This window comes from Opisthorchis viverrini, assembly GCF_000715545.1.
Source record: "Opisthorchis viverrini unplaced genomic scaffold opera_v5_58, whole genome shotgun sequence".
NCBI classification, from domain to species: Eukaryota; Metazoa; Platyhelminthes; class Trematoda; order Opisthorchiida; family Opisthorchiidae; genus Opisthorchis; species Opisthorchis viverrini.
Window position 1 is genome coordinate 1,072,504 of NW_008751716.1, and position 26,827 is coordinate 1,099,330.

The 26,827-nt window shown below is 44.5% G+C and overlaps 1 protein-coding gene across 1 annotated transcript in view; it reads right to left on the reverse strand.

Moving 5' to 3' along the window:
* Nucleotides 1-26,332, reverse strand: part of T265_03929 (hypothetical protein) — a gene marked incomplete at both ends in the record, with an annotated part of 40,332 nt that extends 14,000 nt beyond the window's left edge. Inside the window, 5 exons of the mRNA XM_009168530.1 lie at nucleotides 7,433-7,614; nucleotides 18,815-18,929; nucleotides 21,265-21,383; nucleotides 22,659-22,748; nucleotides 24,055-26,332. Coding sequence (XP_009166794.1) covers nucleotides 7,433-7,614; nucleotides 18,815-18,929; nucleotides 21,265-21,383; nucleotides 22,659-22,748; nucleotides 24,055-26,332 — 2,784 coding nt within the window. The remainder of the gene's footprint in view (nucleotides 1-7,432; nucleotides 7,615-18,814; nucleotides 18,930-21,264; nucleotides 21,384-22,658; nucleotides 22,749-24,054) is intronic.
* Between the last annotated feature and the right edge of the window lie 495 nt (nucleotides 26,333-26,827).

Consider the following 26,827-nt stretch of genomic DNA (forward strand, 5'->3'; position numbering starts at 1 on the left):
TATAAGCGCATATCTTTTAGAAACGGACATTCGATTTCAGTATTTGGCCAGGAAGAGTTCAGAATTCGCCAAACACTTGAATATCCATCGATGAAGAGATTTCCAGCGGAATCTACTTCGTATGTGTGCGAAGCGCTACTCAGGCCACATGTATTTTCTGTGTTTCTCCGTTTCCGTCCAATTTTGAACATTCACATTGCATACACTCATTGTTTAAGGTCGCTGTTAAGCAAATTTACGACCACTTTCCACCTATTGTATACAGAATTCTTAAAGCGGAGAAGATGCGGACGGCTATGCAAGCTAGCCCACATTAAATTCGAAGATAACACAATTCAGAGCATAAGATGTTTTTAGTTATTCAATACTCCCCATTAAAATATGTAACGTGGTGCCCTTACATTCTACCGCAGATCCTCGCCTCATTCCATCCACGGTAGCGATAAGCCTCTTTCAGCTGCCTGCCGTCCTCACCACTATGTTCCATCCGTTTTGAATAGGTTTATTTTCGAGACTATGTTCAGCACGGACAAGGATGGGAATATGCCAAACAAGAGCAATGATATTGTTAATGGAGTTAATAGAGACCAAGGCATTGTCCAACTGAGATATCCTAGATTCTACATGTTCCTCAAAGGAAGAACTGGAGTTGGTTGTGGAATGGCTTCACGCACAAATGGGCCAAAATAGCCACATGATATATACTAACTCGAGAAGCGGAAGCGGATACCACAACACTACACTGTGATTTTGGCTACTGCGAATTTCCCATTCTTTCTCCGTTTCACACCAAGCTACCTAGAACTTATCAAAACCACTGAATAATACGTTACTCTATTTGTGATTCCGAACCATATGATGGTCCGACTTGACTTTATGCTGTAGGTGCATTTGGGCCAACCAGAGGCTTCAAACGTAGAGGAACTCATAAAGATTGGTGATCACATCTGATCACTAAAACAAAGTGGAAGGTCTGTTTCGTATTCGAATTAGTAAGGGGTCTGGTTTATTACGATCCTCGACAAATTCCACTTGGCACTGCCGTACAGAGCTCGAGGTTGCTCCCGCTTTTATTTGTACACCACCTGACGATGATAAGGACTCGCTTGCAGTCATTCAACCGACTCAAAGGAAACATGGAGTTGGAAGAAAAGGCAAGGGTAGATGCTTCATGCGGAGAAGTCATACGTACTTGGGAAGATGAACTGCATTGACACAAATAGTGGGCTGTTGAAGGGTGTTCTTCAATCTTGTAAGCATGGTCTTAGTAATAATTTGCACACTCAACGCAACACAGTCCTAATCAGTTGCATCCATACCAAACCTAAATTGTTCATAAATTCAATGACATGATATCCGAATACCATGCATCTCCACCATGGGTTAACTGTAGCATTTTGAGCACTAACAGATCATCTACTCACAGCCAGTCTGCCTGCGCCTAAGGCGAGATGGCTCAGTGGTTAGAGCGCGAATTTACTGATCGGAAGGTCCGTGGTTCGAGCTCGATCTCTGCATCTAGATCTCCCCTGTCTAGGCTTGGGCAACCTGGCAGTATCCCAGCCCCCGTGTTTACTTTGGGTAGCATGGAAGCTAGGCACCGAACGACTGCGATTACTAATCTCTCTGCGACAAAACGAAATATATTAGTCTATCAACCGGAAAAAAACTGGCTGCAGATGAACTTAAAATGAGTACTTGTAGATACTTATCCCTTCTTTAATTAGCCAATGGAGATCAGATCCTTGAAAGGATCATAAAAACATCTGAAGGTCTATTAGTAACTTCTATTACTGGCAACCAATATTGTTGCTGATAGGCTAGTAGTGTTATAACCATTCTTGGCGTACCAGTTTTGGTAACCGCTCTGGAAAGGGGTAACCACTGTTGGAAACTTCATGGTGGCTGTCAATAGAGGAAAAAGAAATGTTCGGATACGTCGCACTTGACAGCTCATAGAACAGTAGCACCTTGTGTGTGGGATCAATAGTGCATGAACGGAATTGTCTAAATGCTGCAGGTAAAAAAGTATAATCGTTTGTGACAAATCCACGGGTGGTATGGACGAAATGGAGATGGAAATTTCTGCCAGAATGCTGACATCTAAAGAGGACGATGGTCATTTACAATCCCATACCAAAAATTGGCATTGAAGGTCCAGCTACTAAACTCAGGTGACTGTGGCGAATTCCGGCAATTGGAATAATTTTGGGACACCATAAAAACAGTGGTGGAGAGACAAACAGGTGTTAGCCACTGTCACAGGCTTGGCAGAAAACGAGCAAATCCGCGCACCAATAGGCGGAGCGTGTGCGTATCGAACAGCCATGCCAACTCTATCTTTAAACTGGGTTGTTCCGACGCAAAACGCGTGCGCACGACTACCGTCTACCTATCCACACAGGTAAGCGCAGCTGCGTATCGAATTGCAAGCGACGTATGGCATGTGGGGTAGGGTCGATAGCCGGAAAGGATGTATGCTAAGAACAGGCTTCAAACGTAGAGGAACTCATAAAGATTGGTGATCACATCTGATCACTAAAACAAAGTGGAAGGTCTGTTTCGTATTCGAATTAGTAAGGGGTCTGGTTTATTACGATCCTCGACAAATTCCACTTGGCACTGCCGTACAGAGCTCGAGGTTGCTCCCGCTTTTATTTGTACACCACCTGACGATGATAAGGACTCGCTTGCAGTCATTCAACCGACTCAAAGGAAACATGGAGTTGGAAGAAAAGGCAAGGGTAGATGCTTCATGCGGAGAAGTCATACGTACTTGGGAAGATGAACTGCATTGACACAAATAGTGGGCTGTTGAAGGGTGTTCTTCAATCTTGTAAGCATGGTCTTAGTAATAATTTGCACACTCAACGCAACACAGTCCTAATCAGTTGCATCCATACCAAACCTAAATTGTTCATAAATTCAATGACATGATATCCGAATACCATGCATCTCCACCATGGGTTAACTGTAGCATTTTGAGCACTAACAGATCATCTACTCACAGCCAGTCTGCCTGCGCCTAAGGCGAGATGGCTCAGTGGTTAGAGCGCGAATTTACTGATCGGAAGGTCCGTGGTTCGAGCTCGATCTCTGCATCTAGATCTCCCCTGTCTAGGCTTGGGCAACCTGGCAGTATCCCAGCCCCCGTGTTTACTTTGGGTAGCATGGAAGCTAGGCACCGAACGACTGCGATTACTAATCTCTCTGCGACAAAACGAAATATATTAGTCTATCAACCGGAAAAAAACTGGCTGCAGATGAACTTAAAATGAGTACTTGTAGATACTTATCCCTTCTTTAATTAGCCAATGGAGATCAGATCCTTGAAAGGATCATAAAAACATCTGAAGGTCTATTAGTAACTTCTATTACTGGCAACCAATATTGTTGCTGATAGGCTAGTAGTGTTATAACCATTCTTGGCGTACCAGTTTTGGTAACCGCTCTGGAAAGGGGTAACCACTGTTGGAAACTTCATGGTGGCTGTCAATAGAGGAAAAAGAAATGTTCGGATACGTCGCACTTGACAGCTCATAGAACAGTAGCACCTTGTGTGTGGGATCAATAGTGCATGAACGGAATTGTCTAAATGCTGCAGGTAAAAAAGTATAATCGTTTGTGACAAATCCACGGGTGGTATGGACGAAATGGAGATGGAAATTTCTGCCAGAATGCTGACATCTAAAGAGGACGATGGTCATTTACAATCCCATACCAAAAATTGGCATTGAAGGTCCAGCTACTAAACTCAGGTGACTGTGGCGAATTCCGGCAATTGGAATAATTTTGGGACACCATAAAAACAGTGGTGGAGAGACAAACAGGTGTTAGCCACTGTCACAGGCTTGGCAGAAAACGAGCAAATCCGCGCACCAATAGGCGGAGCGTGTGCGTATCGAACAGCCATGCCAACTCTATCTTTAAACTGGGTTGTTCCGACGCAAAACGCGTGCGCACGACTACCGTCTACCTATCCACACAGGTAAGCGCAGCTGCGTATCGAATTGCAAGCGACGTATGGCATGTGGGGTAGGGTCGATAGCCGGAAAGGATGTATGCTAAGTTTCAGGAATAAACAGTGTGGAGTGATTTAGGTGACCCGCATGGGGACAATGTCGGGTGATTTGGAAATTTGTAAACAGTATTAAACCGGACAGCTAAAGAACCTCAGATAGAGATACAAAAGGCACAAAAAAACAATGACACTCGGTTATCAGCTCACTCAGTCAAGTGGGCTGCTTCCCCAAACAGTGCCCGCAAAAGGTGCTTGAGAATTATTTTCAAATGGAACTCGGGCTACAAGATGTTTCCGAGAAGGACAGCTAATTGTAAACGCCCACTTGGATTAGCGAGTAAGAGTCTCAAATTCGACGTTGTGCACGACAGTGAACACATCTTATTCCCTAAACCACTTCGATGTAACTGCTGCTGCGAGGTGGCAGAATAAGGAGCTGTGCGCATCCATATGACGCCGCGTTCAAAGTGCTGTCATATGAAGAGGAAAAAAAGAAACCTGCGTAAGCAGTTAGACAATTGAGTTAGAAGGATATCGACAAAGTAAGCCGTGTGATTTCCCCAGAAATTCACACATGCAGAGGGTAAGAAAATGAGTCAACGCCACGGTTGACGCAAGCACAGCTGGGTGTCACAAGTGCGTGATATTGTTAGTTACCCTGAGACGGTCATCTGGCAGATTAGGAGTTAGCATCTAAAATGCTCTTCGAAAAATTCGTAAACACTATAGTATATCACTCGATGAGCAGACGGGATAGCATAAGTTCTCTAGATGCTCAAACTTTAGAAAAGTATTTAAGATTGAGTCATATCACGGTAAAAAAAACTGGGATTGGTCCACGAAACAGTGTGGTTTGCACAATAGCGGTGTGCACACCGTTGAATCTGATGCAAAAGTGGAACACCTACACAACCATCCGTCCCAGCACAAATTGGGGAACGATAGCGCGTGAGCAGTCGAATGTTGTGACAGCTCGATACAATGAAACATCGAGCATCATATACATCAGATTAGTCAGCTACCGTCGAAGAACACATTCAACATTTGTTCAGCGCACACAAACCAGTGATGGGTGCGCGTCATCTTTCAAGACTCAGCTGGCCAGAGGGGACGGTGTCGAGGTATAAACACACACATCATTCCGTTCGGAACGTACACATGTACAGGGAAAGCAACCGCAACCGGCTTTTGGTCAAATCTCAGCCAACGGAGCAAGCAAGTTCAGACGACTTAGTCACGCGAACACGCGGGCATTGAAGGCAGGTGTGTTCGGTGAAAACATCCCTATTAAACGTGTGAATGAATCGGCCATAGTGATTCATCGATTTTGGAATGAGATACTCGTACGAACCGGAAGAAAATATTTCCTAACAGTAAAAATGGAGTGGAATTACAGAGGCCAGGATGGCATGGGTGGCAAGTCAAGCTTCGATGTCAGGTTTATGCCATTGGGCACTTTGCTTGACACTGGTAGTGTCCGAAAATTCAAAACCCTCTTCACACAAAAGTAGGTTCTAAAGTGTAATCTGAATCCTACCGGGACTATCGAAGACAAGGGAGCGAAGCCTCTAGGTTGGTAGTTGCTACTGGCGTTGCGGATAAAAAGTTGGTTTTCACCGTATAGTTCTGAACGTTCATACACCTGCCTTTATTGAAACATGCGCTGTATTCTAGTAGGCAGTCTAGATTTTAAGAAAGGCTGTAAATGGTAGGATATCCCAGCTGTAAGGGAAAGAAAGTGTGCGTAACTAGTAAAAAAAACAATGCACCTAGAAGCTTTTTTGGTATGGTAATTCTTAGTCATGATGAATGTCTACAGTGCGGTCGCACAAGAATAAATCCCCTGGAGCTTTTACTAGTGCCTATACTTTGTCAAAGTCAACAGTCATGTGATACTGGAAGACGCTCCTCATCATTACTATCCTGACGGATCAAAGTTATCTAGAATAGTCAGGTGTTATTGTAAATAAACACACAAAACTTGGCCATCATTTACTTGGAGTGACAAGTGTCAGTTAACTTTGTGATACCAACGGCATTTGCGGCTCAAATACATACATTTCTACCGACAGAACGGTTGCCAACGATCTACGGCAACTCCACAAAAATCTTATAGATTGATTGTCTGGAAATCCCTCGGAGATAAGACGGACCCATGTTCAGCTGGGTGGACACAGTATCTAATTATATCATGATCAGTTAATCGATCCCGTGCATTGAACACGGGCAAAATTTGCTGAATTCAAGCAGCCTTCAGAGAGGATTCTGACTCCTTGCCAGTTGGTATGGGAAACACCTTGGGCAGCGGAGAAAAAGGATAAGCTGTTCGGGTCACCTAGCAGCTAATCAAGTATCTCAAACGTCAGCTGAGAGAAAGATTTACACATTTGCGAGCTCTGCTGTAGTCAGCTTTACGATGAACTGATGAATGATTCATTCCGAAAGAGAAATAACACAACGGTTTTCGAAATAATCAACGTACAAACATTCCGGAACTGCCGCCCCCTCCAAAGAAAAACGTCACGGAACTGAAGTAACTGTGTTTTAGGGTGTTCTATATTGGCATAAAAATGTATGTATGTATATTTCATAATCAATAAAACAAAAGTGGTAAACCAAATTCATTTTCTGGATGAATGTCTGATACAAAGAAACCAGATACACTAAAAATGCAACTGCCAGTTGCCCCAAAATGCTGCAGAAGTCACAACTGTTACTTCTTCCCGTAGGCGCATCTTGTGGGTACACAATTGGCCACCTATCAGCGTTTATCAATCAGTATCACGAAGTTCACCAGAACTGAATCCCATGTGACCCACATATTTCAAGACAGGAGAGGACATAGTGCATATGGGAAGACAGTATCTAGTAATGCAAAGTCCCATCGAAAAGTGAGATGGGCAAATTTGCCAATAAATTTCCACTAGTATAACGGCAGCTAGGTACCGGAAGGGTGTTACAGATGAACGATCTATTTATTATTAGAATAACGGAAAATGGACTCACAGTCTCTGGTCCCCAAAAGATTCACAGTTTCGGGCTGTTGTCTGCTTCATTATAAATTGAATGTATTAATCAGACCCCAGTCGACTCTCCCATTTTTATTCGATCACATATGAAACGTCGAAGAAAAACACTGGTGATAGATTGTGTCTCGCAAGCGGTCATATTCGAATCGACCAGTATTTAGGTGGCCATGACAGCAGCATCTAGGACAGTTGGCCGTAGAAGGACAAGTGCCATTGGATCAGCTATGATGTGGAACTGAAGCTGCTTTTCGAGTTGGTAGTGAACGCCAAACTTGAATTCAATGGAAGAACTAGATTGAAACTGGAAACTCATGCGAGAGACAGTGCCCGAAAAACCAGACATACAGAATACAACAATAAATTATAACAAAGTTATACTTACTCGTTTGTCAATTTCGTTGTGTTGCAGTTGGACAAACCGAGCGCTAATGGCAGCAATGTAACTTTGTTGGTTTGAGAAAGCCACGCGACCCGCTCCTTTCGGGTACTTCAATTCTGGGTCCGTATCGATTCCAGCATAACACACGCCACTGTACAGCCGATCCATAATTAACGCTAGTTCGACTACCAAGGGTAATAAAAGAAGGCAGAATAACAATCGACTGTGCGACAGATACAGAATAAAAGGAAGCAGATAAAGCTGTGAATAAATTGGAGCAGTAAGAGGCTAACAACTAGGACGAAATCGGTTCAAGCTTCTATCAGTTGACGTGTTCCGGTTCGAGGTCCACAACGGGTATCATGCGAGAGGTAACGGTTGTCAACCAGACGAAGTTTACGTGACGTGCATCTAGTGAAGCACGAGGAGACTACAGTAGCTGGACCCTAGACAAATTGCAACATAACATGGACAGGAAGTGTGTAAGCTTAGCACCGGATAAACGTGCATGCATGTATAAACCTCTAACTAGTGCTAACTTGGGGTTCCGGTTTCGCGGCTCCACATGGAAGCCTTCTAACCGGGTTAAATAACAGGTGAAATAGCAGTGAAGCGATCATAAGCTGCGGATGTGACGCGAAAGCTATCCATCAGTGCTGATACTGTAAAGTTTCAACGGTTTAGGAAGTGGGCAGCTAGGGCTGTACTTGATTTACTAGTCTTTTCTTCAAATAAATGAGAGATAGCTACTTCACCGATTCGTTCACTGATCTGGACAGTTCGAGTTGCATGAGGGAAGCTTTTATCAGCACTCCATCTTTAATACATTGTGGTGGATGTGACACAGATAAGGATTACTGGAAGCAAGACAGGCCTAGAACCACCGGAACAGGAATCTGGGGAAAGGTTTGATGGGTCATGGAACACTGTGATTTACGCCTTCTCCAAGCAATTAAGCCGAATTGGAACTGGATTGTGAAGGAGGAATATTGATAACTGTTCAAATTATTTGGTATATTTACATAAATTCAAGCGTCTCTTCAAACCGATTTTTTATCACTATTGACAATACAGTAGACACGTCATCTTGAAATGTAGATTTCCGCACGAATAAGCTCAGTCAACCAAGCATAAAAATAATCACCAATTTTGACTCATCTGGCCCAAGAAACAAAACACCTCACCTCGGCAAGTGAAAGGGAAGTGTTCAAAATGTGTCCTGCCACAAGAGCCTTAAAGCTGAACAAGTTTGGCAAGAGGATGGCAAAAGTTTTGTGACTACACAGAATAAGTCATGCTGTTTGATATAGATAGTAATATCCAGAAGCTTACAAAAATGGAGTGGAAAGCATCGGGATATCATAAGAGAACGGCTCTACCACTTCTCCAAACCCACTCAAACGGTAGACGGTGAAACACGGATGCAGATAACTAACACAGGCTGCTGTCAGTCCACCGAATACCAGGCACACCTGTGTTTGGTATCACAGCCAAAAGTGCACCATGGTCGACCATTCGTCTCCGTTGGTTCACACGCACAAAGATAGGTATGAAAACAACGAGACAACAAAGGTAGCAACAGTTTGTGTGGAGCCCAGCTGTTACTATTCTAACAAGGTCAAACTGCTGCAATTATGGAGCCGCCAAGCCTGTCGAACAGAAGCGCAACACATGGCCCAGTGTAAATCTTAATCCAGACAGACAACTGACCAGGGTATGTAATCACCTTGTCAGTTCATGTCTGTGTCTTGCCCCGGAGCAACATGATTAGGGTGATTCACCTCGCTTCACCTGAACAGCAGTAAAAGCTTCGCCAGGCGTGAGATGTGAAGAACCAACTACGTCAAAAGCAATAAATGCATTCTTAGTTTATCCTGGCATTCGCACGTTGAAAAACTGTCTGATAAACTTGCCAGCTCGAAATGATGACGCACAAGTGGAATGAATCTATTTCGTTTTGCCTTTTGTAAGTAAGTAGATCATACAAAAAGTGGTGTGCGCAACAGCTGTGAAATGACTCATCCGGCGAATGAATGGATGAGGTGATGGAAATTGCTTTTCGTACCAGCGATGGCAAACAAATCACAACGAACATTACCCCCGGGAACTGGAAGGCTGCTGACGGATTGCGATGACTCTGCGCTAAGTCCCTGCACCACAAACAATTCTCTCATCTCACGCGATTTAGACAAGTGAGTCATTGCCAAGGAGCAACCACAATTTAGGTGGATTCACCAAGACGAGGCGAATTCTTTCAAGTGGTGTTGAGCAACATGTATCTAACTGTATAGCGGGTAGTAAAAAGACCACAGAACAGACTATAATCAAGGTTTTGGTATTTGGCGCTCGAAACAATTGTTTACATGTGCACTGGCAGTAATTTATACGGCACGCTAGGCTATACAATCAGAATACTAATTACATAAAATGAACCGTTCAGGGCATATGCTAGGATTACTACAGTCCAAAAAAACAGTGAACGACTCCAGAGGGATGAAACAAATGTACAGCGCCTCTCGGCTTTTCATCATGGACTGACTTCAGCGGCAGGAAAAACACCTTAAGTAAAATGGATTCCCACTTCTATCCACTTTCTAGTTAACATATAAATGGGTTCTGATCAGCATTCAATTATGCTATACAAAGCAATCACCAGAAGGACAGCAAGGAGAAGAGAGCTTTTTGTCCTACATGGAAGTTGGTCTCTTTTCGCAGCAACAACTGAGGCGTTGATTTTGTCAAAGTGCCGCACTTGCGTTACAATTAAATGTGACCTGTTTTGGGCTCGGGGTTAGACTGGTGGGAACGTTTGCTCTGTGAATGTCACCTTTGACAGAGTACAAGGCATGCAAGTTGGGAGAGACAGTATGAAGCGGAAATAGTTATGCCAGGTTGCACCTTCAGAAACGATGATTCGATTGTTGGCTATCTAGGAGATTTGATTTTAAGGCTGTCGCAGACACCATGCGGTTGCATTCCGTACAGAAACTGTCATAAATAAACTTCCCACAATGTATCACGGCAAAATTCAAGGCGGATTGCAGATGCTCCTGAACAAACTCCTCACAATGCTCAGTTGAGCTCGCAAGCAGATCCAGTTACGTTGCGTTGGTGAAATAGGGACGTCAGCCTGGGAATCGACCCACAATTCTGACCCCGAGAATCGAGCCGAGTTGCGTATGTGCTCACGATTTGGGCTCAAATTAACACTGTGAATCAGGAATACGCGGCGATCTATGAACCGAAAGCTACCAAGCAAGAACTAGGGATTGCACAGGCGATAACAAACACACACACTGGACTGGCTGAATAAGCCTGCCATATCGTAGGGAGATGCAGCGCACAACATATAATGCCACATGGGGTTTGCGCTGAGCCGTATGTACAATCAGCTGAACTTCTTCTACCCGGCAAATAGAAGGGAACAGTTCTAATGCAACTGGTGATCCATAATTGTCCATACAGGCAGGTATACCTGAACAGACGAGCTCCACAGTGCACACAAAAGGTCATCTGGTGGTCCGCAACACTCACGAAATATACCTTGGGCACATAAAGCCATATCTATCAGGATCACTTGCCATTAGTTTATTTTATTTCGGGAACCCTATCCAGGAAGACACTAGTTACCAACGCGACTAAGTTGACTGGCCAGGGTTTTCTTTTCAACTCACCACCTCTTGGTCGTCTCCATCCGATACATGGCGAAGAGGGCTCTACGAGGCAAACTATCCTCTGTCAGACGAAACACATGAACAATACAGCGTAAGCTGTGGCATGTGACCTGCTGATCTATCTAGGGAGAGTGACTTTCCCGAAAGCCGTGCAGTATACCTCAGTATTGCTGATCTGATGTCTCTACCGCATCAGCGCAGCGCTTCGGACACACCGATAATCAAACACAGAGAGTTGCTGAAGACATTCCACATGCAGCGACGACGCCTCCGATTCATAAAGTAGAACAGACCGGACCACGGGAGTGTACGCTCTACCCTTGACAGTTAAGCTGATATCAGACAATGTCACCGTTCCCGAAGATCTGAGACCGATAAAAACTATCACTGTTGACCACCGGAAGGAGTGGCGGAATTCCAGAACCTGTCACAAAGTGAAGATATCATCGATGCAGCCTTGATTAGGAAGAAACTCAGTCTGATGCTAACGAATTTAACTGCCAATGGTGGATCTACCTGCGAAGGATAACACCAGAGAGCACCTCGAAAGCTATGGTCGCCAGAATGATGTCCCGGTGGTTTTCGCAAGACATTGTGTCTAGCACGCCGTCAGTCCGGCAAATACCAAGTATCTGTCACAGACAGCGCATGTGGAAACCGCTCAATTATCGGACGCTATGTTGGTACATGGTTGGCGTTTCAATACGGCAAAACAAGACAAATAAGACCAACGACTTGCATATGTACAGCCTAGTCCCAAGTTGCAGCTTGCTCGGACGTGCGTTTCCGCTATTGGTCGCATCACAGTAGTTGTACTAAATCGATGTGCGACCTCACCGCCATTGTAAACACGAGGCCATAAGTCATCACTATCTGCACATGGTCGCTCACTGTCTGACCAAACCAGCCCATCTTAGGCGAACAACACACGAGTTTATAACATCTTCAGTGCCGTCAGTTCCAATTACGGTTGTGGAGCATCGGCCACGTTGCACGTGTCACATTAGCTGTCAACCAGCACAGAGGGAGATCTCGAGGTTCCCAAACCCGCATGAAGCTATTGTGTGGTCCAGATAGCGTTCGTCATTGTTCCAGCATTACGAGGTTGTTGCAGCCAGTTGCTGTTTAGTTGGCCTCCTTTGAGGAGACTTGAAAATGTGAACACAATATGGCGTTTAATTGCATGTACCACAGGCGCGCAGAGTTCTGCGATTTTTTGAATACCAGACCTTTGAAAACAGTGATGGGAAAAATAAGAACGAAAGGATGTAAACCAGAAACTTACATCAGTATTTTACAGCGATGAACCAAATTAGAATTTCATAAAACTGGGAAGTGATACTCCGCGAACAGCAGGGGGGTGGTTCTCTTCTACGCACTCACCCACCTCCTCATCCTGAGCACAACTTTGTTGCTCGAATTCAAGTATCAGTTCGACTCACCAACCTCGGGTGGCTAGTCGAGTAGCAGAAATGTAGTGACGTCAATTTCTTGTATGGGACAATACACATGCACACGAACCGTCAAACCTCAACAAACTATTCGCTTGCTGAAACCGGAGATGGGTCCATGTGTCGTGTAAGCAAACACCGACTAAACAGTGCCTGAGCTTATTGGCAATGCCCTAGGCCTGATCGATCGGCTATCTGTCACAGGCGTAAAGCAAGGTATGCAGTAAACCGGGCAGGACAGCCAATCCCCTGACCAGGTCAGGACCACCCACCACCGTTTTATAAAGCATGATTTTTCGAAACCGACGGAATCGTTTGGTAGCGATGACTAGGCAGTGACAGAAGCGGTACGAAGAGGGGTGGCATACAACCATGACAGCAGATTGCTTGCTGGCATCCTGTGTCCTATAGTGAGGTCAAGCTGAGGTCAACACCATCAACACACGGAAGGATGAAGACAGAAGTGTGGGAAGAAAGGTAGGAGATACTGCTGCTGCTGTTGTTGTCCACAAGTTAGAACAATGTTAGGGGGAGAGACTGAGATCGAAAAATAGCCAGTACATTGCAACCCAAGTCGTGCACACGGACCAGTGGGCCAAATGGATGTGAAAGAATGACGGGAAGAAAACAGAGTGAGCAATGCGTAAGCAAACAACTTCACATAGAACGAGGATGGTCAAAAGGCCGGCGAATAAACTGATCTATCACTAGCCGCGAATGCGATGACATTAGCCAAATGGCATGACATGAGAGCTTCCAAAAGTTAGCACAAAAGAGATATTACGGAAAGGGCTACGGAGAGTTGTGCAAAGACAGCGAAAACCAGTAGTACAGCAAGCAAACTCAATAATGCCATGACAAAACACATACAGAACCAAGTGCATTCGGAATGACGTCGACCACCGACAATGACTATAGTCGTAGGTGCTGTTGACTAATATCGAGTGGTGCGAAGAACAAAGCGATCAACAGAACTTTATGAGGTTGCAAGGAACATAGAAAGAAGGAAAATACGCAACCGAAAACAATATGGATATGTGTCCTCCGAAAAAAGCGACCTATCAAAGTTTACACTAGCAGTCAGGGTGATCCTCCAGCGTTCAACCGAACAACCCAAACTTCGTACCGGTACAGTAAACCGCGAAATCGAAACCACTTAACTTGAACTGTGTCTGGTGGAAGTGCGTGACATGGGAAGTCATTCCAGCGCCAGATGAATGGAGCGGTCATGAAGATTCAAAATTTTGGCTGTTTTTGCATCTGTTACTATAGCAATGACGACTGACCATAGTTCCAAACCGAACAGACTACCAGGACGCAAAGCCTCAGGCGCCAAATACGCCGTTTTGTGAGAACAGTGGAGGTAAGCGAGGTCGTCCTCATAAGGAAATTAATTTTTCGTATCAAAACCGTGGATAAACTTTACAAAACAGGCAGATAACACCAAAATACATCATGCTTTTTCGGCAAATGTGGTCCACGTCATAGGGAATGACCTACACAATTACACCAGGGCTAGCGTTTATCCTTAGTTTGTTTTCCAAAGCACACTAAATGTGCAGAATGGTGACCAACTTAATGCGGGGGTTCTAGCGGCAAAACACAGGGAGTCATTTCCACAGCTTTATTCAGAAAATTCAAACCAGCTGGTTTTATGGACATGCATGTTTTGTTGCGCGTTCTTTTCACCTTCCAAGAAAAATATCGAACTGCCATTCTAAATTAATAAGAAGCTGCTATGCGTCATTACATCTCATTCACCTTTCAGCTTTGATATGGTGCTTGAAACTTCTCTGTCTGCCACTACCAACTTGGGAGGTTCCCTATTAAAAGTTGAGTATGCAGACGATACTGCTTTCCTTGGCTAAGATTTTCCAGATACAAAACAACCTTAATAACCTGAATAATTCTGCAACACGGTTTGGCATGCACCATACACATGCAGGAGACGACTAGATCAGGTGCAATCGAATGCCCAACTCACACAGGAAACCAAGGAAAATCATTTAACTAAGCAGTTTTGCAAACCCCAGAGGACTGACTGAAGATGACATCGTGTCTCGAGTCCGGAAGGCCGTAGGAGCCCTTGTCAACCTTCGATACTCATGTCGCCGATATGAAATCAGTTTGTCTCTCAAGAGCAGTGTATGCTTGATGGATCAGAGCCGAGGTCTCTCGTCTGTGCACAAAGTACGTACGAAGCCTTTCATGTATGACTATCGGCGCTTCCAAAGTATTGCCCGAGTCTAGCCGTACCGTCGAATTAGCAATGCTGATGAACGTCAGTTGGATTTAGGAAGAGCGAAGTCTCCCGGACGATATCCTTAGGATAGGCTGTTTAGTCTACATAAACTTTACACAATACATGGCTGTCCACTTTCCTGGTTCACTACACAACTAGACTGATTCAACATCAACCAACCGGACACGGACACCGATACTAGGCTATAAATTCCCTCTTTCATTTTTAGTGAACGAAACCATAGCAACTGGAGCAAGTGTAAGCTTCGTACACAGTTGTATAACTGAAGTTCGTCGGACGGCAGAGTGAAGTGTGTTACTCAGTTAAAACAACTGACCAAAGCCACAAGAGATAAATGAGAGGGGTGCGAGAAAACAATAGACAAAGCAGGTTTTATTGAATAACGTCTGGCTGAAATCGTGGTGATTCGAACTGACACATGGTCGGTGTGAATAGGGGAAGTGGATTCGAGCGAAAACTGCCGGACAGCGATGGAACATCAGGATAGAGAGATATGCGACGGTGAAAAATCTAACGTAAGCCCGCAAGCAATGAAGGGTGAAGGCGCCATTATAGCGTGTGACGGTATAGAGAGACTGTGTTCCATAAGGAGACCATATGATCAGAAGACCTGAGATGACTAATGCAATTATGTTACAAGCAGCTAGGTGTCTATTATGCACCTGTGGAAAGTCTACGTCACACGACATGCAGAGCAGTCAGGTAAGAATTCTGGATGAATGCTTGGTGCTAGGTGAGTCACGTCATATAAGCTGTCAGAATCGAAACAACCTACCGAATGGTACGATGAACTCTTAGTATGAATGAGACAGCCATTCCTAAATCGGGTATAAAGAATACTAACAGACACGATACAATAACTATGATGAGGTGGTCCTAGGGATGTTGGGCGTACGAAGGTTTAATATATGTAGATCTGTAGGGTATTCGGCACATATTACCCGAAGACAAGTCGAATCGACTTCTGGTTGCCGAGACTCCTAAGCGCTCACAGGGGACTGGTGCTAATCACCAAGAGAAGCAGGGCGATTGCCCGCTATTCTTTAATTGCACTAAACCTACGACGATTAGGAATTTGAAAACTCATTAGTTGTGGTGATCCTGGTAAGTATGCGACAGGGAACACGGATACACGTATGACCCCCCCCCCAAACAAGGTTCCATTTAAATTTCCGGACTGGGTGTCCCTGTGACACAACTAAATCTACCGTAGGGGGAATAAATGCTACAGCTAGAAAAGAATAAATTTACGAAAGCGAGCTTACTGAACATAACCCCAGATAGTTTCCTACACCTTACAGTCAATATTCACGGATATTCTGGTAATTTGCACAAGTTTGGGACTTCTAATAACCTCATGAAAGCTAGGTGTATTAAACGGCTACACACAACAAGGAGTCGTCTGATGTCCCGGTAAAGCAACACACCCTTATAGATTGAGAAACTTGAAATCCGCTGCTGAAGTGTGGCGTTAGAATTATCGTTTTGACTAGGTCCGAAGAGGATACGCATGATTTCGTTGCGACAAACCAGGATCCGCACGGTGCAACACTTCATGCTAGTAAGAGATGTTAATCCGACTCATTTATACGGGTTTACAGAGCATCCAATGCTAAACAACTCTAAGCGATGGTTTGCAGATGTGCACGGTCAACAGAGGATAAATGTGAGATGCACACAACCAGAGCAAAAACTTGTAAAATGTCTTGAAAAGATCTACCACAGTCAACTAGGGAACCAGTGTGTGGAAAAACCTAACGATCTGGTGTATCGGCGGAAAATACTATCGGGACGATACAGCGAGCCGAGCGTGTCGACTGATAGATAGATAGATAGACATGCGAAACATGCTTGGCCAAAGCGGATAGATAGATCGATACGCTATGAACGGAATGTGGACTTAACGACAACACAAACCACCGTTTGACAAACATCCCGGTCGATATTGCTGTAACAACACGTCCCCACTGCGTAGATAGATGGGGGACGAATACAATGTAACATACAGACAAGCGAAAGGTGTGGTAAGGATGTAACGCGGTTTCATGCGCGAAGATTTTATAGCGTGATGTGCGCCGGGCGTTCACAAGGAATGTTCATGAGTGTTTTCGGTCAGTGGACAAACAATAAAAGACTATTGTGGGAATCATTTGTATGGAATTTGATAAAACTCCAGGAAAATGGTTAGAGTTCGAATTTCAACTGACAGTCTAAAAAGATTTGACTTTATAGTATGTCTCGCATTATCTGCCATTTTGCTCAGTCAATGTCACAAGATTCAAAGACCGCTTTCCGATACACGTGAACCTTTTGAAAAATAAAAACACGGTCAGAGAAGCATTGAAGTAGCACAAGATACTGACGAAAATCCGCCTCGGGAAAGTCATGCACAGCCATGGGGGCTCCGGCTCTGAATTCGTACAGTTGAAAGTGAGGCGACTTTGGCAGTAGATACCTATGTTTCGAGAAACATAGATGGTGTGTTCAGCAATTGAACAGTAGACCAAACGGTGCAATCCTCGACTCGATCCTCGAAGTACTGACTAGATTGGCTGGCTGGAATAATTTCGATAGCGTTAGTTCTTACGGCTCACGTGTTGAACAGAACATGAACATGAATTGAGGAGGATCAGGTTAACCACACAGGGGATGTTCGCCCGGTTCAGTGATAATTTGATAACTAATGCGTCTCCGCTGTATACAGTTCGACTAGAGAGCTTTCTTAGGTGGATGTCAGACGCATAGAGCTGCTGTGCGCAACATTCATCGGACGTGTTTATCCTCCATCAGGAGTAGCAGCGATGAGACAGAAGTGAGGTATGTACTATGCATCTTCAAGAATTAGAACTATGCTAACGGATTGACACGATGTTTTAGCAAATCCAGAATTATCATATGACAAATGGAAAAGTGTAAAACTATAGGAGAAGACCGGTAGCTACTTCCCCAAATATCAGAAGGCGTTTTAACGTTGAATAAGAAGAGGGCATTGATTTTTTATAGTTGGGGTCAGTGGAGACCACATTGACAAGAAAACAACTTGGGGAAATGAAAGTTGATAAACAGCTTTGCCGTAACCACAGCGCACCAAAACAAGAATTCTCATAAGGAAACGACCTATTGGTAAACATTCAACCCACAACTGGAGAAGGCAACAATTGTACCATTTTGTTACGTCCTCACATATAGGACGACCTCCAGGCAACACAAGAACGAACGAACCACCAAGCTGTTGCAGAAGCAGAGGAGCACGTGCAATTTGAACATACAGGTACATACTACGTAAAAAAATAATAAACGACCATTATGCTGCTGTTCCTTTTGGTGTCTAGTTTCCACGTCATCCGAAGGAGGAACGAGGGCTGAGATATCGCCAACCTGCCCATGCCTAGACAGGAGCAGTCCAGATGCCGGTGTTGTGTTCGAACCACGTAGCTTCCGGTCCGTAATTTCGCACCTTGACCACTGAGCTATCCCGAGCTCTACATACCATATAATTATTTCTACCTGTAAGAACTGTAACACTGACTGGGATGGTTCTGAATGTGTGAATGGGCCGGTGTTGCGAACCACGTAGCTTCCGGTCCGTAATTTCGCACCTTGACCACTGAGCTATCCCGAGCTCTACATACCATATAATTATTTCTACCTGTAAGAACTGTAACACTGACTGGGATGGTTCTGAATGTGTGAATGGGGGCGATTCATTGGTAGATGTTCGATTAGATTGCACTATAAAAGGGTGCATACAAGAAGAGTAAGGCAACCGCTAAACTGGACAGTAAAAACAAGGCGCACGAAGCTTTATTAGAACCACTGCACAGAAATTTCAGGTGACGAGTAGGGCAGTGATTTATGCTATCATCCCATTTAACAACTACAGAGGCTCCAGAATAAAAATATGGCTACTGTGGATTGGGGGACTTTGGCAACCCAGTGTGACAGCCCACGCTGTGAAGTAAAAATAATACAAATCAAAGGTGAGAGTAACACACACTTGCTCGAAGTGGCCGAGGAACGCCACCCACAAATATAGTTTTACGCGGGTCGAGCGGCTGAGAACCATCCATGACAAAATCCGAGTCAGCAAGATTCCAAGGACGGATTTGCACCTGTGATAGGAGAACAGGGAGTTCGTGTGAAACGTGGGCATAAATATTATCACTAGTTGGGCTTCACTGAACAATATCAGGGTTAATGTATCATTCATCAGTTCAGAAGAGAATCGCCGCACTGAAGGAACCTTACAAAGTACGGAAAACAAGGACTTAATAAGGCTAGACGATCAAATGTTACGTTGTCGCCTCCCACAGAAGCGATATAAGTACTAGAGTGCACTTTTAACAATCAACTCTGCAGTCATAACTGTAAAAGAGCTCAAAGCCCACACCCATTAACTGTCCCACAATCAAGAACTAACCTACAGGACTGTCCGTTATGTTACACATCTCTGGACGATTAACACTGGAAACCACACAGCACCATAGTTCTGATGATGCGAAGCACACAAGTTACTCCCCCTCCAATAGCTAGGAGTCGCCTTCATTCCAACGCACCGTTAGACTCTCCTTGCTTCCCTCAAGTTATTTGCAACCTTTTTAGTGGTATTGTTGATAGCGTTACCTGTTCTATTAGGTATCCTAACTAATTACGCGACATTCCTGGACAATATGGGTGGTAACAGAAAGAAAGCTGGCACGAAATGTGATCGACTTTGTCGACAGCGTTTGACGCATCATACTAATACGATGGGTGAAATCAACAGGGTATCGAAATCCGGAACACCAGAAATTATGCAATGGTGCTAGAAGGCAGAAGGGGACTTGTTAGATCATGAAGGAGACAGACATCCCGACTACCGCGTACATGTTATGCCAACAGGACTGTCAAAGGTGCCTGCCCCCCGCCGCAATTGTTCTTCGCACATGATGCACCACACTTTTGTATGCGGGGCCACTAGTCGAATTTTAGCGTCGTTAGCGAGTCCCTTGTGTAGCTACGACCGGAAAGTAAACAAGATTGTTAGGCTGGGTCCATGTTGTCGCTAATATTCCTCGGATTCGCCACGTAGTTGATTTGTTATGAGGTGAATCATATACTCAGTCTTTCTCGAGGCTAAGGAGAACTACATATTAACTTTCACTTTTCCGCATTCCAACAGGCTTTCAAAATAGTACGTGACCAAATTTAGCAATGAAAACAAGCATACGATCAATAGTTGACTGCACACCCAAACCAGAGACTCGCAATGACTAAACACATTAGGCTGCCGTGGGTTCTTCCACAAGTAGTAGAATATATAATGGCTCTCAACACTAAGATATAGGTGGGAAAATAGGCACACATCTATTATTTGTAATTTCGTTGATCCACACCGAATTGGATTGACGCAAACAATCGGAATACCTCGAGTGAATATATAAAATCCCACAACCGTAAACAAGTAAACAAAAGAGGCAGTAAGAATGCTATTTTCATTATTAAAGATCTCCGGCGAAGTTATGACGGAACAACTACCAGAGTGCATCTTGGCTTTACAGCAGAAATATTGAGGCAGAATGAATTAATCTTCTGCAAATTCGAATGTTTCGTGTATGGATAGGGGCTTTGATAGGTAGTTTTGCCGTGCCTAGGTTTGTCCGTACCGGTCCTCAAGTAAAACACTAGCAGCCCATCCAACAGATTCAAATCGCAAGGACCTACACTGGCTCTCGATGAAGAACCGAACATTCGATCAGATTTAATTATCGACTGGAGTAACATTAAGTCGGCCTAGAACTGAATGCAGGTGATGCTTTTAAGCAGTGGGGTTGAATGGTGAAATTGAAAACATGGTCAGAAACGGCAAACACCCAGTGAATCTGCTCGAATCATCACAATGCAAAACGGCCTTAACACGTATCACTCCGTCTCGACACGGCTACAGACAGCAACTAACTAGTCTTCATTAGTGCCCGGTGAATTTCTAGTTCATTGGCACTAGTATAGATGCCAATGGACTCCAGCGACTAATAAACCAGGCTTGACCTACAACAAGGATTGCAAGAAGTCTGCAAGATCCTCAACACTTGGCGCTAAATAATTCAAAGTAAATAAACTCAGTCTATCACTGGGAATAATTAATACACAGAGCCCGCACAGTTTAGCGCAAAAACACGTCCTGTAGCGATAGTAATATGAGCAAAACAGACACGGGGCTAACTGGTAAATATGGTCTGAGTAACCTACAAAGACATGTGTGAGAAATTTACCATCCACCCAGTTATGGATGCGTAACTGCATAAGCCTCATTGCAGTTCGCTCAGTATCATACACCCAGCCGTTTTACAGGCGAGAAAGCAGTGTGCAACCCATAATAATAATGCTACTAATAATACTAATATAATGACAGAATGCTGAAAATATAAATAACAGCAAACAAATAATAGAGAGCAAGCACAAACTAACCGGCTTATCTTTCATCGTCGGAGAAGAAACACACCAATAGTATTTATTCTCATCAACAATGCACGCATTAATGAGGCTTTGAACAGATCGCTCGTCTTGGAACAGCAGAAAACAATAGCCTGTGCAACGCAAAGAAGAGACCGGAATGTAGCCTGACTGGCACACAGGTATCAACTTTCAAAGACAGCTGAGCAACGGACTGGATTTATAAATCTGCTCAGAAAACGAGTCGAATGGTTGTACGATAAGCTTGTCACGAACAGACTGGACCTTAGCGATGTGTGATAGTTTGTGTCTCCATGACTCACTAAGCTATACTAGGGAGGCATCCGTGAGACACTAGCAGTGTTTTATACCAAGTTCTTCAATGGTTTTGTTTAATCAACACAGTCTCCTGGTCATACATCAGGAGGTCGGGGCAGGCGTGGCGATTTGTTCTTTAAAAAAAAATCAACGTACTGGCATTTTCCGCCAAACACCACAGCATTGAGCACGTTTTTGAGCCAAAGGCTTTGATTGAGAACATTAATCGTCCTTCTGTCTAGGTCAGGGCGACCTCGAGGTATCCATCTCATGTATAACCATGATTCCTATAGTTAAGTGCAGTTGTGCAACAGCGCAGAGGCGAACGCTTGTAAATTGTCCTTGGATGGACATTTTTTTGGAAAAAAGGTATGATGAGTGGGTCTTAAGATAGTATACGATCCAATAGATATAAGCAATATTTTCCACAAAACACATCAAATGTTTTCTGAAGTAACCAGTATACATACTTCCAAGGTGGAGGTCGGGAGCCCACTAAGGGATCTAACCCGGGTGATTTGAGCAGGAGTCCAATGAACCATCGAGGCCTGGCAACTGTCGAAGAATTCGCCAGCTGATTCACCTATGTAAATGGAGGTATGTCTGAGGCTTGAAGCAGCAGGGTTGTAGAATTCGACAGTACCGATGAGCTTGTCACATTTGCCAGTTTCTTGTTAATAAAAGACAGGTAATCCGGGTCACTACGTTATGGTATCTCTTTCTTCGTCGATAATAGAGAACGGAGGAAATCCAATCGAACTGTAAAACATAACTAATGTTTGGAATATGTAATACAGCCAGGGAGATTGATCATCACTCTGGCAAAAATGGCTGTTAGTAGTGGCAGAGGCCTTACAAATATCGACAGCAGATGTTAACTCCAAATCGATCAGATGATGCCTGTCAGATCGACGGCACATTCATCGAAGTGAAGTAAACTTGGGTGCACAGGAAAACAGATAATTATGCAAACTTTACATAAAGACCTTGAAGTAATTTTCTTCACTACACAGGCCTCAGTTCATATACACCACACGTTATGGCACAGACGGAAAATCCGGGAGAAATCACAATATGTGCGTTTTCTTTACCTTTTGGAGGAAAATAGGCTTTGCTTTCTGTTTTATGAGGCCAATCAACGATCAACGGTCCAAAGCGTCGAAAGGCCGTGGTGATTTCCTCTGTAACAGAGAAATATGGGTAAGAAAAGAGATCATATCAGCATACGGAGACGAGTTAGACACTGCCTCCATAGCTCTGATGTAGGAGATTGATACGAGCTATCCCTACATAATAATGGGGCTAATTTAGGAGCAGTCATCTGTACGATTAGCTGTTCAGGATAGAACCGACTTACTACTGATCGTGCTTTACTTGAGATATCAGCTTGCTGATATCTCAGCAACGGTGGCCTTAGTGTCAGTCTCTCCAAAATTTCTGATTCAGCCTCCATATGTATATGTAGCTCCATCTCTCCATCCATCTCTGTTCTGTTCTTTCTAAGCAGAATGTTATTCAACTAAACAAGCATATTGGTACGGTGAAGTGGATTTGTTAAATACTGGTGTTCATTGTCACTGCAACCCCATGACGATGTCGCTGAGGTTTAGGAGCACCAATGCCAGTAAATAGTACTGATTACATACATGGTTTATAAGAGCATCATCATCATCATCATTATCAGCTATGAAAACTGCGTACTTGTCATACTGTGTTTGTAGCTGCCACAATTTCGTCCACCGATGTTTGGAGAAGTGGGGTAGGTAGCTGTGCATCGGAGGCTGGAGGTGATAAATTTGTGCGCAAATACATGTCTGTCAGTGGACTTTTAAGTGGGGAGATCGGGAGGGGAGCTATGCATTGAAGGCAATAGTTTGAATGCAGGAGCGCCGTTGAGGGTGCGACTGGGCCATGTCCAACAATTAGTCTCGGGGTCCCCATCCAGGGAGACGGCAATGACCAGTACAGCTGAGTTTGCTGGTAATGGCTTTGACACTTCGCTGCCAAGCCCTTGTTTGACCTCCTTTGGCTCATTTGCATGCGGAGAAACTATGTTGAACAAACAAGTGAGATCTTGGCTCATCACCTCCGCACAAGTGTGTTCCAGTATTTTACAACCGAATACAGTTCACATTCTGGTGAACAAAAACGGCCCAGTTGTTCTTTTCTCCCCCTTGGAGTAATGTTGCATCTGTTGGGAACAGCTGATGCAACTCAATCAAGTAAAGGTCATTTCAATCACCGACTACAAGAATGGTGCCACATCCATAAAATATGGGAACATACCGACATATAGTAAACAAAAACACAACGGCATTCATGGTAGTGGAGGAAGACGACAGCCGCACTGGCCTCATAGATATCTGTGAAATCTCCCATGTTTAAATCCTCGCGGTGAAAAGAAAAGCAACTTTCACGAATAATATATAGCGAAAACAGCACATATTTAGGAATCATGGTGTGTATTTTACAGTGCAACAAACTTACCCTCGTCGATATCCGGTGGAAGACCACCTACGAATACTTTCCTTGAGTATCCTTCTTCACGGGTGGGAATATTGGCGAAAACAGAATAGGGATTGTTCATTCCAATCGTGCCGAACACGGAAGGACCCGATAAGTTACGAATACTTGGAGCGTGGTTGTTTGCACCGTTGATACCACACAAACTGGGAGTATTTGTCGATGATACGGCTTGACTCAAGACCGACAACTGATTCAGGTTTGTCATGTTTGGAAACTGTTGATCAACCTCATTGAATGATGGAATGACGACGTCATCCAGGCCTCCAACGAGGACAGAACCATCATTATTGTTATTTGTGTTGGCCCCACCCGAGTTGGTGTTACCAATATTGGTGGTTTCAAACGACTTGATAACTTCCATTAATTGCTGATCTAAGCCAAACTTGAAAGTATCCAAAGAAGCATTGTCATTGTTGGCTGTCGTAATTGAAGAAGCCACTGAGGCAAAAGAGTCTCCCGAGGATCCTATGGACAATGTGTTCATAGTTGGAGGGGTGGCGATTGTCGAGGACAATGAGTGCAATACAGAACAACCACCACTATTGAAGTTGCTCGGGTAGTTCACTACGGTGCTGCAATCACCGGAAGCACTTCCAATCAGACCCACAGTACTCCCATCTAAACATGCGGTTGGGATGCGCCCGCCAGAAACAGGCTGACCTGTAGTGTTCTGGAGACCTCCGGGAATTTTGTTCAAATGGCTATGTTGGAGACCTGGGTGGTGATGCTGTTGTTGCTGTTGCCAGTGCGCCATCATCCTATGTTGTGGTTTCTTTGGGAACATGCTGTACATATTAGCCGCAACACTATTGCCAATACCCGTCTTGCAGGTGTTATTTGTATAGAAGCTGGGTGCGGTAGATATGCCACCCACGTTGACTGATGTACGGATACTGCAATTTCCTCCGGAGACTGAACTGGCTAAACCCATGTTACCCAACACGTTGTTGACATTGTTAGTTTTTCCATGCGGTGGTTGTTGCTGCGTCACTACTTGCGCCCATGGAGTTGGACTGGATCCGATAGGGCTTACACCAGAAGCCACGGGCTGACAGATACCACCAAGACCATTGGCACCTACCTTGGTTGTGTTGGTGTGACCCATATTCCAACTGTTACTTCCAAGGGAACCGAAAGAAGATTGAGGTGCAGTCGATAAAGAACTCTCCGTCCATGTGCTAGGCCTACTTACAGCGCCAAATTTGGCACTCTGGTGGCCACCGGTGATGGCCCGTTTAGCTGCTGCGGCAGCGACAGCGCTCATCAGATTCTGTGATCCAGCGTTGGAACCGTTCTCCACACCAGTGGAACTGTGCTCAACCAAACCATTTGACGCCAGAGAGGCGACAGAATCTCCGGTATATCCAAAGGATCGTAGGTCTTCGGCAGTTGTTCCAACCGTGGTAGGTCGTCCCCATAGTCCTGTTGATGGAAATCCATGCTCGCGATCCGCAGATGGGTTTTCCGAATCCCCCGAAACAAATAGTGGCAGAGTCTTGTTAATGGACTTCGTTAAACCCATAGGAAAGTTGCACATATCTCGGTCAAGTCTCGGAACACGTGAGTCCATGTGTAGCTGCGAGGCATGTAGGTTAGACACGTCACTATGTTCAAGTAACAGATCATTCTGCGATTCATTGCTGGCGGTATTTGGATTCAGACTTTGTTGGAGAAATGTAACATCGCCACAGAAAATGTTTGAATCGTCAGTAGGGCAGTTGGACTGATCCTGTACCTTCGCCTCTGCCAAACGGTTCACATTGGGAAACATCTTCTTCTCTTGTACGTCCATGTGGTAACCAGCCGGTGCTGCTGTGGATGTGGGGAATGACTGACTTCCCGGAGTGTTATCGAAGCCAGATGAGCCAGTTACTACCCCTGACTCTGTCATGGGGAGGATATCTCCAGAACATTCAGTGGATGAGTTCAGCGGCGAAAGTTGACTGGAATTCGATGGGGTCAATCGGTTGCATATTGTGTCTTTCGAAACAAGCCTTTCGCAATCACTTCCATTACGATACCCCTCGGTATTTTCATCGCATGCTGGATCGCTTCCTGCAGACAATATACCACTCGAAGAACATTCATAATCAACACAATCATTCAGGGATGGAAATATTGTGGAATCGACAACCGGAAGTTGCACGCTCAAAGTGGAGTGCTGTGAAGTGCATGAATTCGATCCCATAAACATTTTGCGAATTGATGGATGGGAAATAATGTCAATCTCCCCATTCATCTGGAAATAAGACAAAAGCACGCGTTTTAAGGGCAATCTGCCAAACCAAGTGTGATAAGTCATACCAACCTAACCACGCCAGAGGAGCAGTTAAGTGGTTTGCCTGTACTTCCTGAAACGCAAGGCGCTAGTGCGATTCCGCGTTTGAAAAGACAAGCAATTCGAAACAAGCCTTATATTGGACTAATCCATGCCACATTAACCCTAACCTCAGCAACGCCACAATTATTATCACATCAGATATAAACCTGGAATCGTGCAGCCGTAGTACCCTTTCGGTGCCGTGCCAGCAGAACGAAGCACGAGGGCTGGGATACTGCCCGGTCGCCCAAGCCTAGATAGGGGAAGTCGAAAGGTAGGGTTCGAACCATGAACCTTTTGGTCAGTAAATTCGCGCTCTAACCACTGAGCCATCTTGCCCCAATCAATCTGGAAAGCTCACATGATGCATGTAAAAGGTTCAAGCCCTCCGAAATATGCCTGGGGTAGATTCCT